Source organism: Saccopteryx leptura, unplaced genomic scaffold (assembly GCF_036850995.1).
Source record: "Saccopteryx leptura isolate mSacLep1 unplaced genomic scaffold, mSacLep1_pri_phased_curated manual_scaffold_18, whole genome shotgun sequence".
In the NCBI taxonomy this organism is placed as follows: domain Eukaryota; kingdom Metazoa; phylum Chordata; class Mammalia; order Chiroptera; family Emballonuridae; genus Saccopteryx; species Saccopteryx leptura.
In genome coordinates this window covers 3,171,322-3,187,986 of record NW_027095700.1, presented here as the reverse complement: position 1 = coordinate 3,187,986, position 16,665 = coordinate 3,171,322, and the positions used below count along the sequence as shown (strand labels likewise).

Below are 16,665 nucleotides of genomic sequence, written 5' to 3'. Positions count from 1 at the left end.
CAACAAATAGCTAATACAATTACCACCAATTCTCATAGCTTATACACATTACAATAAATGTTACATGATACAACAAGGCAATAAATAATGAAATAATAACAATGAACATGTATGATTTGAAAGTTCTAATTCTTAAAATAAAGTCCAAAGTGACAAATCGAACTAATGTACCTTCCAATGATTAGTAGACTAAATGCCTTAGAATGCAAATTAGCTAGGAACATTGCTCAGGACAGAGAAATTCTCTGCACAAACACACTGAGGATTGAGCTGAGAGGTACCAGTGATGGCAAATGATGTGCACATTTACAGAATAGAAACATTTTGCTATATCTAGGTTAATCTTTATCTCTGAAGAAGTGCACAGTACCATTTTAAATTCTGAAGATTTACATGTGTGCATACATCAGATATAGAATAAAATGTAAATATAATGAAACAGTATCCATAAGAATGTGCTTCTTTAAAAAACTGGAACATAAGCATTTCCAGAGATGTAAACTGTAAATGGCTAGTCAAATACCCAAGCTTAGGCAAAATATTTAAAAAGCTTTAAAATAACAGGTATTTTCACAACACAAAAATTTCTCAGGGCAGTATTGGTCTCCCCAAAATTAAGTACAATCTAAATCTATAGAAACATTTTACAAATCAATGCATTTTTCTTCTTTAAGCTTTTCAATGCTGTCGCACAACTTCAAAGCTGGTCCCAGCTTGAGCCCCATATCCTCTATCATATTATCAAGCTGGTACATTATCGTAGCTTTCTCATCACTGTCCTTCAGAGAGAAAGAAATGACAATCAATAATGCTTTCATATTGTGTCAGAATGGTTAGTCCTTATATATAACAACAGGTACCATCAATTAGAAGGCAGGTCATTCCAGATATGTATTTTCTGAGCATGCATCTGCTTTATGAAAACTGTCAGACATAATTTGTACAGATGAAGCATCAATTGATCATTTGTAAATTTACTAATTTTAAGGAAAGGGATATTTAACCTAACATCCTAAAAAAGCCCACATGTCTAACTTCTGTATTTTAAATATTGTATGTTGAATAAAATACTGCATAGCTATGACAAAAAGAGTAAAAACTATGAATGGTAGGAATGAATTTCAGGTCATTAACTTTCATAGAAAGGCTGGGAACATGAATAGGTCAGCATCGATGCAAACTGTAATGAGCTATACAGTATTGTCTTTATGTTGAAAGCTAATCAGTTAACCACCTGAAGCTAAAATGATGCTAAAACCAATTAGTCATTTCCTTACCATATTAAAAAGGGTATATCGGATATGTGCCCACTAATTTTACCCATAAGAAAAAACTTTAAAAATATTACATGACACAGCATCCTCCTTAAATTTTTTATTGTATTAACCAACTAATCCTGCTGAAGCATATATTAGTTTTCATGAGATCTAGTTTAAAAAGAAAACTTGACTGAATCATATTATCAGTCTGAAAAGATCTGAAATCCTATACAGTACTGCATTTCTTAGGCACCTTTTATATTGTTACTATAAGTAAAACTAGACATTACAACTTATAAAAACTTAGTCCATGATGTTTCTTTATAAATGGCATGAGGCTATCAGCATCCCAAACTGTCAGGAACCACACAGGGTTAACAGATCTGATCCAATGGAATCAGTTGCTGGATTCTTCAGGCGTCATAACAGGACGACACCCTTGAGGGGAGTCGTGGCTGTCACTACAGAGGAGGAGAAAACACCTGCCAGTGAGTGACCATGCCGACTCATCTGCTCTTGACATCCTGAGGACTTGTAGTGTTTCAGGTACCCGGGTACCCACACAGAGCACAGATCCCGCCTTTACCACTTAAGGATCCAACTTTGAGCAAAGTAACCTTTCCACATAGGAAAAAATCAGGTCGTAGGGCTCCCCACCATCCACAATGACCAGTATCCAACTGAAGAGCCTGCACAGAGGTCAAAAACATCATGACAGGAAAATTAGATCAAAAGATGCATTACACATTGCCTGAAGACATCCTCGACAGGTGTGAGTGTCTGAGGATCTCTTTGTTTCAGAAACAGGATCACTTCCTCTATGGACCAAGTTGAAGGGTCAGCAGAGAGCACTTTTCCTGGCATATCTGAGTGCGTTTCAGATGCTGAACTTGCACCTTCAATGGGGGAAAAGACAAATCAAACTTGACCTGATCATCATCCCGAAGGAAGAGGTGTTAGGGAGTAATGGTCTCATTCCTGGAACCATCTGCTCAGTACCCCTGCAAGGACCCAGGACTCCAAGTGTAATATCCAGTGACAGCTTCAATAAAGATGACGTGATGATGGCTACCCATGAGTGTCCCATCTGACCTCCCCAGACAACAAAAGCAGCTTCAGAAGTTACCATAAAGCTTCGAAGATCATAACACAGACCGAGCAAACGGAGGTCTCTTTGGCCACAGGTATATACTGCAAAAGAGCTGTTACCTGGATTAATTACCTTAATCTGTACTAAGCTATTACTCTAAGTGGTTCAATGAATTTTTCTCAATCTCCCTCCACATGGGCTAGAGGTTTATTTTATTAGCTATATACAATGGGAATTCCCCAAATGTACTTTTATAATTGCTTAAATTTATTCACTTTAATCAATATATTTAAAAAACCCCATTATCTTTGAGAACCAAAGTAGTTCTTTACTGAATCTGTCCCATGTATTCACTATGGATATTTTTTTTTAATTTCTCTGAAGTTGGAAACCGGGAGGCGGTCAGACAGACCCCCACATGTGCCCGACCAGGATGCGCCCGACCGGGATCCACCGGCATGCCCACCAGGGGGCAATGCTCTGCCCAGCTTGGGGTGTTGCCTTGCTGCAATCAGAGCCATTGTAGCGCCTGAGGCAGAGGCCACAGAGTCATCCTCAGCACCCGGGAAAACTTTGCTCCAATGGAGCCTTCGTTGCGGGAGGGGAAGAGAGAGACAGAGAGGAAGGAGAGGGGGAGGGGTGGAGAAGCAGATGGGCGCTTCTCCTGTGTGCCCTGGCCGGGAATCGAACCCAGGACTCCTGCACGCCAGGCCGACGCTCCACCACTGAGCCAACCGGCCAGGGCCTCACTATGGATATTTTAAGCATCACTTTACTCTTTAAATTTTTGTGTCTTGAGACTTAAATGCTTATCTGAATTTTGAAAAAAACAAGAGTATGTTCTACTTACTAGGTCAGAAGTAACTATAACTTTATATTCAAGACTTCTTTCGAGTTCAGTTACACAGTAATAGTAATAGCTATTTTTGACTCAAGGTTTAATGTTGAAAAAATAAATAACTGAGACAGGAAACAACTCAAGTGCTCATAACTCCAAGTTTTGGCTGTGATGTTCACTAAGTGCTGAAATTTCTGTGTCTAGACAAGTATTCATTTCTCCACCAGAACATTCAACTTGATAGTGTGTGGTAACAAAAGTGGCTTTTAAAATATTCCTTAAAATTTTTATTTAGAATATTAAATTTACTGGGGTGACATTCATCAATAAGAGTGCACAGGTTTCAGGTAAATATGATTTATTTTTAATAGACTTTAGAGCAAGCGTCCCCAAACTGCAGCCCCCTGAGGCCATTTATCCGGCCCCCACTGCACTTCCGGAAGGGGCACCTCTTTCACTGGTGGTCAGGTGAGAGGAGCACTGTATGTGGTGGCCCTCCAATGGTCTGAGGGACAGTGAACTGGTCCCCTGTGTAAAAAGTCTGGGGACCCCTGCTTTAGAGCATTTTAAAAATTCTTTTTCTTTACTTTTTAATACTTAGAAGTGGCTTTTTTAATTTCCTAGGAAGATCAGTTTCTCTTACCAAAGACCATCAACATAATTTTGATCATTCTTGTGTGTGAATTAGACAAAGGTGATCCTTTCCGTTCCTAACATCTGGGCTCTGGTCATTTCACGGACATTTTGAGTATTAACCAAGGAAAAGGGTAAAGAAAAACAAAAGATGAAAAAACCTCATGTTTGGCACACAACACACACTTAATGAATGTAAGTCCTCACTAGGAGTACCCCTCAAAACAGCCCTCAAAGCAGGAAACAAACAGCTTCCACTAGCTTGCACCGAGGATACTGAGACATGTAGTGAAATAGCACTACTTGTCACACATATTGTCTGATACTCACCGCAGTCAGCTGTGTTGTCGAGAGTTGAGGCAGCATGGTCGAGACGCTCACTCTGCAGCAAAGGCGGGTAAGCTATCTCCTCAGGGTTGTGTGCTGGACGGAATGTTCCCTGGTCGAGCACAGCTGCAGGGGCTGATGTGGAAGCCTGGACAGCTGACAAGCCACTGGCGGTGCTGTGGTCCACTAGGCTGGCCCAGCAGTGCATGGAAGGGGTGCCCTGCACTGGACCTGCATCTGGACCACTGCATGTGTAACGTGGCAGGCATGAAGGATATGGTACTGTGCAGAATGGACGAAGTATCGGATTCTGGCTAAGGCGTGTGTCCTGCTCCTCGAGTGACTCGTGATCCCAGATCTGGGAATCCTGTGACTGATAGTATGTTCCTGCAGGGCTTTCCTGGGGGTCAGGGGTTGGCCTTCTTACTGGTGAAGTTGGGCTATAACTTTCACTGCCAGAGAGTGAAGTGGGAAGAGGTGGATCCTCCTTCTTCCTTTTCTGCCATTTGGTCTTTCTGGACAGCTGGTAACAATAATGTTTGTATGCATAGCCTAGTGGCCTCTGAAATGACACAAAGCCAGCATAATAAAACTGTGAATGAGCAAAAAAGGAAATAAAGTAGTAAATACATTAATACTTATTATCCATGCATTATTGCTTTCTATTATTAAAGACTAATATTCTATTTGATTATATGACTTTTATTCCTTTTAAAGCTACCTTTTAATTGCATTTTATATGTTATGGTTACAAACATAAAAATGCCCATTGTCAATACATTTCTCAATCCTAACTTCAGCATTTTTCTTAGCCTGTTGCTACTTCAAGTATGGATCAGCCCAGCAATCTCACAGACTTATTAGCTCTTGCTCACTTCTAATAAACAGGCTTCTTCCAGAAGCCAGAGTTTTATTAACTGTGAAAAACTTTTAGGACACTTACGCGCTTTTGCCATATTAATTTAGTACGAAAACGGTAAAGTTTTGAAACCTTTCTATTAATGCCAGTAAATTTGTTATCCAGGTTTTGGACAATATCCTGGATGACCTGTAAAAAGACAATCTATTAGCAAGTTGTAGATCAAAATAAAAGTAACATATAAGAACATACCATTAAGCCAAATTTTGACTGCTAGTAACAAAGAAAGTTCTCCAGCTGTCAGAAATGTCATTTTCTACTTGATGCCTTCTTGCTGGTGACATGGAGCCCAGTGGGCTGCCATAAGGAGCCCCAAACTTCCACGTCACTACTGCATGTCCTATAGGAGCTTTAAGAAGTATTAATTCTGAAACATAAACGTACCACAATTCCTTTAACACATCACATTTACAAATGTGACGCGAGTCGTTTTAAATCAGGGAAGGTACTATTTCAAGAATTAAATGTTCAAATCGGTTGAAAAGCCAAAGAAACTCTTTTCATGTGATGATGACATGAACTAACAGGCATTCCACTCCAGAAAGAACAGTGAGAGCTAGGTCAGATGTGACTCTTGGCTTCAAAGCATTTTAAATTCATGCAATCAACAATAACCCAGTACACATCCCCTTCGTGCCAATCAGGGAAGTGAATAGAGTCTGAGGATTCTTGAAAGTCAGAAATTTCAGTCAGGCAAAATTACACTTAAATCACAGGTCAGATCCATTTCCTCACAATCTCATTCCAAAACACATTTACTGAGGGCCTACCACCTATCAGAACTACTTTGCTAGAAGCGGGAAGCAGGGACTGAAGGAAAAACCAACCAACCAGCTCCTGTCCTAAGGAACTCCCACTTTAGCTGGAGACAGACAAGTAGAGAGATGATTTCAACGGAGAAAGTATTCAATAATTAACAGCCTGGAGCAGTGGTTTAATCTCCTTGCGGAGAGAGTCGGGATCAAGATCTCTGAGTTCTCTTGAGGGCAAAGCAAGGTGCTACAGCATGATGCTCATACTAACCTAATAACATTACCACACGATAAATGGTCCAATAGTGCTCAAACCGCCTACTAACATTACTACAATGCCTGCTGTGATACAGGGAAGAACAGGAGGCTAGCGTGCACAGAAGACAAGGTCTAACCCAGGCTGGCAGGTCTCTTCAGAAAAGCAAATGTCTATATTGAGAATTAAAACATGAAGTGGTGCCACTAGGAAAAGATGCATGGAAGGGCATAGGGCAGAAAGAACAGTGTATTCTAAACTACCCAGAGAGAAAACAGGAAGTCAGATGCTTCCATAGTGAGCATAACTGGTAGCCAAGAGCTGGGTTATCAAGGGAAGGAGGAGGGATGACAGCAAAAGGGGATGGGAGGCTAAAAATCGTATCTTGAAACTGGGACAGTATGCTGAGAGTGACAGCACGGAGGCTGAAGGGACAGGAGAGATGGCCCATGACAGGAGGTGTCCGAGCACAGGGAAAGAGGGTCCAATGCAGACACCAGCAGGTGTCAGCCTCACAGAGGAAGGGATCCCAGGCACGTCTGTTGGCTATGGGGAGAGGAATCAGGACTTGGGGGGATTCTGCTCCACACCCCCCATTCCATTAAACAAGAGGTAAGGATGGGGGTGCCTGGAGCACATGGGGGCTGGCAAAGGGAGCTGACCAGAGAGCTGCTGAAGGATTACCAGGCAGTGGACAGGTCCAGCGATGTCCTCCCCTCGGCTTCCCATTCTGGGCAGAGCGGGGGTTTTACCAAACAGCATGCTGGGCAAGGGTCAGAAAGAAAAGATGGAAGTGCTGCACCTTGTGGTCTAGACCAGAAAGGGAAGGAGTTGAAGAAAGGAGAGCGCTAACGCACTGGGAGAAACAGAGGGGTCCCTTATGGCCCATGCCAGGGCTGTGACTTTGGGACCTGAGCACTTCTGAGCCTAGAAGCTACATCCCACCACGTCCTGCACAATTGCTCAGAGGCCCTGGCAGAGCAGTGACCACCGAGGTCCTCATCGTGGATGCTTCTGTAAAACAGGCCAGCACAGCCCTGCTCAACCTCAGAGCCCACTCCCGCCCCCTGTGGCCCACCCACCCTCTATGCATCTTCCCCAGGAGACTTGATCAGCATTCCAGTTCTGTTCTCAGGAAGAACAATGATAGGCAGTCTTTACTTTTCAAAGTATGTCAGCTCATTTTATTCATGACACTTGATAGCTAAGAAACATTTATAAATGTTCGTTTACCTCTAGGAATGCACCTCACAAAATCCTTGAAAATTACATACTTCTATTAATCTCTACCAACAGGCTACTTTTGACAAAATCCACTCAAACTTCTGTCAGATATACTCTTTTAAACACTGGTGGGCTGTCACCTTGTTTCAATTGAGGTATCTTAAAACACATTTAGTCAAACACTAAATTTCACCCAAATCAGCCAATTTCCTTTGAAACTTTTGTAGGGAATATTAACTCGCTACTGAATGATCTACATGAAAGACACATAACATCTGATCAATTATGGGCTTTAAAAAAGGTATAAAATCTACATATTACTAGTTTGAAAATTTCATCTGGAGATGCTATATATTTAAACTAGAAACTGTTAAAAATGATCACAATAAGATGATAATCGTAAGTAACTGAAAACAACAAAATTTCAATTAATTGTATACTTTATATGATAGAGCATTTCAGCTTAATATAAATATTTTAGAACACTTTATTTGACAGATAAGAACTTTTGTACCTGGCAACGTCTCACAACATCCCGAACTGCTTTTTGTAGCTCTTCATACAATGTGTCAGAATGAATACTTTGCTGTTAAGATTTTAAATGTTAAGTATTAATGGTTTACTTCTGTAATAGCCAAAATGAACACAAGAATAAAACACTTTATATTTAAATATTTTTTCACCAAATTTCAGTTTTAGAAGTCTTAATCTAAAGTAGAGATGAAATGAAAAAACAAAAACAAAACCCTTTACGCCTGACCAGGTGGTGGCACAGTGGATGGAGAGTCAGACTGGGACACGGAGGACCAGGTTTGAAACCCTGAGGTCCCCGGCTTGAGTGTGGGCTCGTCTGGTTTGAGCAAGGCTCACCAGCTTGAGCCCAGGTTTGCTGGCTTGAGCAAGAGGTAACTCGGTCTGCTGTAGCCCCCCCACCCCCACCCCCAACCCCACCCCCACCCCCACCCCCTGGTCGGCACATGTGGGAAAGGAATCAATTAGCAGCTGGGGTGCCACAACGAAGAGTTGATGCTTCTCCTCTCTCTCCCTTCCTGTCTATGTGTCCTGTCTGTCCCTCTCTCTGTCCGTGTAAAAAAACACACACACACAAAAAACTTTTACATTAATATGGTAATAGCCACAATTAATGCTACTTAAGAGGAGTAAGAAAATAACTTATATCAGAAAGATCTACAGTTAAAGAGCTTTGCACTGAAAATGAGTATTGCTCTCCATTTCCTACCATATAAGGAAAAGAGGAAGTAAAATTGTTAAATGGCTCACTGTTTACTGAAAGGAGGTGAACAAATTCAGGAGAGCAATCTTTTCTTGAGTATGGTTTAGGGACACTCTACAGTATATAAAGAACTTAAAACTTTCTCTTTAAAATGGTTAAATGTTACTATATTTGGCAAATGTCAATTTACATTACTTACAAGGGTAAATGCTGTTTTTGCTTCATGTGCATAAAGAACGCCATTATCATCATCACAAATATATATTCGAGTTTTTATCTAAGGAAGATCGTATTAATAAATGAAAAGGAAATGTAAATGATGGAACCAAAAGAAAAACTGAGGACTTCAATTTCACTTTCAAGAAACTCCAAAAGCCTATCTGTGGTATTAAAGGATTTGTCCATTGTAGATAACTACTATAGTTACAAGAAAAGACCTACTTGCAAAACAGTTTTCTCATTAACCCAACTACAGTTAAGAAGTCATTTCCATCAAGCTTAACCTTTTGTGTGCCTCAGGGTAGAAAGACAAGTCTGGTAATCTGGCACCAGAACTGCTGTAACAGCAAATATTTCTCATCACAAAGAACCATGTTACAAGGCTTTTGATTTTTAAATCACCCAACAGTGCCACTCTGTGGACAAAATATGATACACTTAAGAACCTATTTCTTTTTTATTTTTATTAAACTTCTATTTTCCTGATTAACAAAGCTTTGTTTTAATTATTAGCACATAAGTAAATTATTGCTAGCAAAACAATAATCACAAAACTTCTTCAATTCTAGGTATTTCTACACAATTTTTTTTGAAGGAGACTCAGGCAGGCAGGGAGAGAGATAAAAAGTATCAGCTTGCAGTTATGGCAGTTTTTTAGTTGTTCAATAATTGCTTCTCATTTGTGCCTTGACCGCAGGCCTCCAGCTGAGCCAGTGACCTTGGGATTCAAGCCAGCGATCTTGGGGCTCAAATCAGCGACCATGGGGTCATGCCTATGATCTCACACTCAAGCGAAGAAGCCAAATGAGCCCACACTTAAGCCAGTGACCTCGGGGTTTCGAACCTGGGCTCCCAGGTCTACCCCACTGTGTTACTCCCTGGTCAGACAACATAATTTCTTTTTTTAGCCAAGGCTTTTCTTTTTCCACCCAGGAGCACTTTTTTTTAATTTAATTTTTTAATTCCAGTTTACATTCAATAATGTTTGATATTAGTTTCAGGTGCACACCACAGTGGTTAGACAAGGATATACTTTTACAAAGTGGCCCCTTGATACTTCCAGAACCCACCTGGCAGCAAACATACTTATTACAATACTCTTGACTAGATTCCCTATGCTGTATTTTGCATTCCCATGACAACTTTGTAACTACCAATCTGTATTTCTCAATCCCTTAATATTTTTCTTGATAAGTTAATCTCTAAATCACCTTAAGATGTTTTTGAAATGTTTTATATAAGTAGATAGTAAATAACTATTAATTTTATTTAATAATTCTTTATCTAAGAATAAATTATAAACTATAAGAGAAATTTTAAAATAAACATACCTTGAAGCTATGCATGTCTGTATCAAAAGATATATCAAAATAATATGTAACTGCTACTGATGATTATTTATAAAAATGTATGAAGTTACCCTTGTTTATACTACCTTATGCCTTTCCAAGTACTTTCAAAAATGTTAGAAAAATATCTCTTTGTAGGTGGTTAACATTAGCTCCAAGGATGAAAAACATTAAGACGGAAGAAGTTAAAGAAAATCGCCGGGATGACGTCAGAGTAATGGCGGGGTAGGAAGCGATACCGATAAATCTCCCCCAAACCTCAACAAGATCTTCAACCAGAAACAGAAAAACCTATCCTTGGAGCTTCCAGATGTTTCGCAATACACCCAAAGGTATGATCAAGCGAAAAATTGGCTAAATATATAACCAAACCCCGAAGGAAATAGGGAGTAAGAAATGCTCCGCCTTCCTCACTAACCTAAACAGGGCGATTTTCACTGGAAACTGAGAATATAGGAACTAAGGCAGGCAAGGGGGGTGAACAGATCCAGGCCGCAGCACAAACGGCCGAACCAGGCTGTGGCACGGAGATCCAAGCTAAGGAAAAACTGTTCCTGTGACAACCTGGGCAATAGAGCTAACACTCGCGCCAAACCCAGACAAAGAAAGACAAGCGGGGCAGCCATTTTACCTGATCCCCTGGTAGGCGCATAGTGGGCGAGAGATTCCTTCCAAAGCCTCCGGAGGGTGCGCCCATGTTACTCCACAGAGAGGCAGAGTCAGAGGCCTTTGTGTGGGCCAAAAGCCTCCGGGCTGCCCCAGCACCTGGGGAGAGCCGCACACGGGGAGGGAGCGAGAGCTAATTCCAACACTGGAACTTTTCAGTGCGGGCGGGAGGTTTCACTCAGAGGGCGAGACTCCGGCCGCACATCCTGGTCTGCGTGCACGGAGAGTGGAAGGAGACTCCTCCCAGCACCTCCAAAGTGGGAGCCCGTGTTGGCCCATGGAGGGACAGAGTCGGGGGCCTTTGTGTGGGCTGAGAGTGGAGTCATGGGCTGCCCCAGCGCCTTGAAAAAGTGGCACACGGGGATGGAGCGAAAACCAATTCCAACACTGGAACTTTTCAGTGTAGGCGGGGGGTTTCACTCAGAGGGTGAGACTTCCGGTCTAACATCCTGGTCTGCGCACAGACCCGCCCGTGTTACCGGACAGAGTGACAGAGCCAGAGGTCTTTGAGTAGGCGGAAGCCCCGGCTGATTATGCTAGTGGCTCTGACTGACTGAGCCTTACCCAGAGCCCTGTGCTGAGTGGGAATAGAGTGGGGAGTTGCCAGCTCTTTGAGCCTCTTACTATCCAGGCAGAGGCAGCAGCAACTCCATAGCTGGATTCTCAGGCTGCTGGTTGAGGAAGGAAAGACTAAGAGACAGGCTCCAGGAACACGGATTCTCTCACTGTCGGAGCCTATAAATGCTAATGAGCCTCGACTGCCAACGAGACTAAAGCACAATACATGACATTGCCATAGAGACTTATCAACTGCAAACCTCTACCTGAGCGTGCCAAAGGGACAGAACCGGGGTATAGAGTCACCGACCAGGAAGAGGGAGAGAAAAGAAAAAGCAAGAAGATAAGCTCTCAAAATCAGAATAATCCGCAGACTTTATAACCTATCCCATTTTATTATATTTGTTCATTTGTTTCTCTTAACTTCATCCTTGATTTTTTTTATTTTATTTTTTTTCCTCCTCCAATTTGGTTGTTTAACTACCTACCAGTCATACTCTCTCCTCTCCTTGAACTACACTACCCATAAGTGTTACATCTCCAATTATCTTTTCTTTCCTCTTCCTTTCTCTCTATGAGGGTTGCACTCCAAAACCCTTAACTCTCTCTCTCTCTCTCTCTCTCTCTCTCCTCTTTTTTCTTTTTTCTTCTTTTAGTGGTTCCCTCTTTTTTTTCTCTCTCTCTCTCTTTCTTTTCTCCCTCTATATTAGTTTCTTCCTTTTTCCTTTACGTTTCCTCTCATTCAAACCTCAATAACAAACAAATTATTTTATATGGGACTCAAACTTATGTTTGTGGCATTTTGGGGGTTTTTTACTTCACCTTTTTAACTCACTAGCAGTGCTCCCATCCCTGGCTCTCCATTTTATCAAGCTCTTGTTCCACTAAATACAATAGTAATTTTTTAATTTGTCCCCCCATTTTCCTGTTTCCCTCTTACTCCACTCATCATAACTCTTAGTCAACCAACACCTAAATGCAAATCATTTTATTCTTGATCCAAATTTTTTCATTATTTGCTTTTTGTGGGTCCATACCCCCCCTTTTTTATTATTAATTTTTTCTTGCCCCTTTTTTACTTTTCCCCAATTCAGGCCCTCCATTACAGGCATTGTTTGTTCTATTAAATACAATATAATTCACAGTTCACCACAAGATTTACTCAAGAAAGAGGGGAGAGGAGAGGAGAGAAAAAAAGGATGGGGGAATAATTTCCTTTTTTTAAATTTTTATTTTATTTTATTTTTCTTTATTTCATTATTAATTTTTTTTAAAAAAAACAACTTTTATCAATTTTTTATTTTTTTAACTTTTTATTTTTTATTAAATCTTATAAATATTATAAAAAAAACCACCCTCAGATACCATTAAGGAAGAGAAAATCGAATATCATGGATACAAAAGAAAGAGAGGTAACACAGATAGAAGAGGAAAAATCTATGGAGAAAAAATTTAATATATCGGAAACCTTGGAGTTAAATGACAGAGAATTCAAGATAGAAATCCTAAAAATACTCAGAGATATACAAGAAAACACAGAAAGGCAATTTAGGGAGCTCAGAAAACAACTCAATGAACACAGAGAATATATGTCCAAGGAAATTGAAACTATAAAAACAAATCAAACAGAGATAAAAAACTCAATTCAGGAGCTAAAAAACGAGGTAACAAGCTTGGCTAATAGAGCAGGCCAGATAGAAGAGAGGATTAGTGAAATAGAAGACAAGCAACATGAGGTACAACAGAGAGAAGAAGGAGACTCAAAAATTAAAAAAAAATGAGATAGCCCTACAAGAATTATCTGACTCCATCAGAAAGAATAACATAAGAATAATAACTATATCAGAGGGAGAAGAGAGAGAAAATGGAATGGAGAACATACTCAAACAAATAATAGATGAGAACTTCCCAAGCCTGTGGAAAGAACTAAAGCCTCAAATTCATGAAGCAAACAGAACTCCGAGTTTTCTTAACCCCAACAAACCTACTACAAGGCACATCATAATGAAATTGGCACAAACCAATGGCAAAGAAAAAATTCTCAAGGCAACCAGGGAAAAGAAGAATACAACATATAAAGGAAGGCCCATTAGATTATCATCAGATTTCTCAGCAGAAACTCTACAAGCTAGAAGAGAGTGGACCACAATATTTAAAGTCCTGAAAGAGAGGAACTTTCAGCCATGAATACTATACCCATCAAAGCTATCCTTCAAATATGAAGGAGAAATAAAAACATTCACAGATACAGAAAAGATGAGGGAATTTATCATCAGAAAACCCCCACTCCAGAAATTACTAAAGGGGGTTCTCCAATCAGATACAAAGAACAAAAAAAAATAAAGCCACAAGTAAAAGCTCCAAGAAGAACACAATAAAACAAAATTTAAACTGTGACAACAACAAAAATAAAGGGGGGAGAGTAGCATTACTCGTCATTAACAGTAGCAAATGACGATGGAGTGCAAAATTACTCATGAAATAGTGCGCTACAATGAACAGGGTAGGAACTCTTTTCATTACCTAAAGGTAACCACCATTGAAAAAACCACCAAAGAAGCACATGAGATAAAAAAGATAGCAACAGTGGAAAGATGTATGAAATAAAACCAAATAAAAACAAAAGATAAAAAAACGAAAGAGAGGGATCAAACAAGACACAAAACTAACAGAAAGCAATCTATAAAATGGCAATAGGGAACTCACAAGTGTCAATAATTACACTAAATGTAAATGGATTAAACTCACCAATAAAAAGGCACAGAGTAGCAGAATGGATTAAAAAAGAAAATCCAACTGTATGCTGCCTACAGGAAACTCAACTAAGTAACAAGGATAAAAACAAAATCAAAGTGAAAGGCTGGAAAACAATTATCCAAGCAAATAACATCCAAAAAAAAGCAGGCGTAGCAATACTCATATCTGATAATGCTGACTACAAGAAAACAAAAGTGCTCAGAGACAAAAATGGCCATTTCATAATGGCTAAGGGGACACTGAATCAAGAAGACATAACAATTCTTAATATATATGCACCAAACGAAGGAGCACCAAAATATATAAGACAGCTATTTTTTAACTTTAAAACAAAAACTGACAAAAATACAATCATACTTGGAGACCTCAATACACCGCTGACGGCTCTAGATCGGTCATCCAAACAGAGAATCAACAAAGATATAGTGGCCTTAAACAAAACACTAGAGCACCTGGATATGATAGACATCTACAGGACATTTCATCCCAAAGTGACTGAGTATACATTGTTCTTCAGTGTACATGGATCATACTCAAGAATTGACCATATGTTGGGCCACAAAAACAACATCAGCAAATTCAGAAAAATCAAAGTTGTACCAAGCATATTTTCTGATCATAAAGCCTTGAAACTAGAATTCAACTGCAAAAAGGAGGAAAAAAATCCCACAAAAATGTGGAAACTAAACAACATACTTTTAAAAAATAAATGGGTCAAAGAAGAAATAAGTTCAGAGATCAAAAGATATATACAGAGTTATGAAAATGACAATACGACATATCAGAATCTATGCGATGCAGCAAAAGCAGTGATAAGAGGAAAGTTCATATCACTTCAGGCATATATGAACAAACAAGAGACAGCCCAAGTGAACCACTTAACTTCACGCCTTAAGGAACTAGAAAAAGAAGAACAAAGAAAACCCAAAACCAGCCGAAGAAAGGATATAATAAAAATCAGAGCAGAAATAAATGAAATAGAGAACAGTAAAACTATAGAAAAAATTAATAGAACAAAGAGCTGGTTCTTTGAAAAGATCAACAAAATTGACAAACCCTTGGCAAGACTTACCAAGGAAAAAAGAGAAAGAACTCATATAAACAAAATCCAAAATGAAAGAGGAGAAGTCACCACGGACACCGTAGATATACAAAAAATTATTGTAGAATACTATGAAAAACTTTATGCCACTAAATTCAACAATCTAGAAGAAATGGATAAATTCCTAGAACAATACAACCTTCCTAGACTGAGTCAAGAAGAAGCAGAAAGCCTAAACAGACCTATTAGTAGAGAAGAAATAGAAAAAAACATTAAAAACCTCCCCCAAAATAAAAGTCCAGGTCCTGATGGCTATACCAGCGAATTTTATCAAACATTCAGAGAAGACTTGGTTCCTATTCTACTGAAAGTCTTCCAAAAAATTGAAGAAGAAGCAATACTTCCAAACACATTTTATGAGGCCAACATAACCCTCATACCAAAACCAGGCAAGGATGACACAAAAGAAGAAAACTACAGACCAATATTTCTAATGAATACAGATGCTAAAATACTAAACAAAATACTAGCAAATCGAATAAACAACATATTAAAAAAATAATACATCATGATCAAGTGGGATTCATCCCAGAATCTCAAGGATGGTTCAACATACGTAAAACGGTTAACGTAATACACCATATCAACAAAACAAAGAACAAAAACAACATGATCTTATCAATAGACGCAGAAAAGGCTTTAGATAAAATACAACACAATTTTATGTTTAAGACTCTCAAGAAAATGGGTAGAGAAGGAAAATATCTCAAACATAACAAAGAATGTAAAGGACTTATATAATAAAAACTATAAACCATTGTTAAGAGAAATTAAGAAAGATATAATGAGATGGAAGAATATTCCTTGTTCTTGGTTAGGAAGAATAAATATAATCAAGATGGCTATATTACCCAAAGCAATATACAAATTTAATGCAATTCCCATCAAAATTCCAATGACATTTTTTAAAGAAATAGAGCAAAAAATCATCAGGTTTATATGGAACTATAAAAAACCCCGAATAGCCAAAGCAATCCTAAAGAAAAAGAATGAAGCTGGGGGCATTACAATACCTGACTTCAAACTATATTATAGGGCCACGGCAATCAAAACAGCATGGTATTGGCAGAAAAATAGACACTCAGACCAATGGAACAGAATAGAAAGTCCAGAAATAAAACCACATATATATAGTCAAATAATTTTTGATAAAGGGGCCAAGAACATACAATGGAGAAAAGAAAGCCTCTTCAATAAGTGGTGCTGGGAAAACTGGAAAGCCACATGCAAAAGAATGAAACTGGACTACAGTTTGTCCCCCTGTACTAAAATTAACTCAAAATGGATCAAAGATCTAAACATAAGACCTGACACAATTAAGTACATAGAAGAAGACATAGGTACTAAACTCATGGACCTTGGTTTTAAAGAGCATTTTATGAATTTGACTCCAATGGTAAGAGAAGTGAAGGCAAAAATTAATGAATGGGACTACATCAGACTAAGAAGTTTTTGCTCAGCAAGAGAAACTGATAACAAAAT

The 16,665-nt window shown here is 39.2% G+C and overlaps 1 protein-coding gene across 2 annotated transcripts in view; it reads right to left on the bottom strand.

Annotated features, from left to right (window-relative positions):
• Nucleotides 1-606: 606 nt before the first annotated feature.
• The window catches only part of LOC136386867 (sex comb on midleg-like protein 1), a 38,377-nt gene continuing 22,318 nt past the window's right edge, over nucleotides 607-16,665 (bottom strand). The window contains exons 9-13 of one of the 2 annotated variants that reach the window (XM_066357986.1): nucleotides 7,813-7,884; nucleotides 5,091-5,195; nucleotides 4,151-4,739; nucleotides 2,004-2,155; nucleotides 607-779 (exon numbers count right to left, since the gene is read on the bottom strand). In XM_066357986.1, coding sequence (XP_066214083.1) covers nucleotides 645-779; nucleotides 2,004-2,155; nucleotides 4,151-4,739; nucleotides 5,091-5,195; nucleotides 7,813-7,884 — 1,053 coding nt within the window. In that variant the 3' untranslated portion in view covers nucleotides 607-644. The remainder of the gene's footprint in view (nucleotides 780-2,003; nucleotides 2,156-4,150; nucleotides 4,740-5,090; nucleotides 5,196-7,812; nucleotides 7,885-16,665) is intronic. The other variant, XM_066357987.1, reaches the window with a different exon arrangement.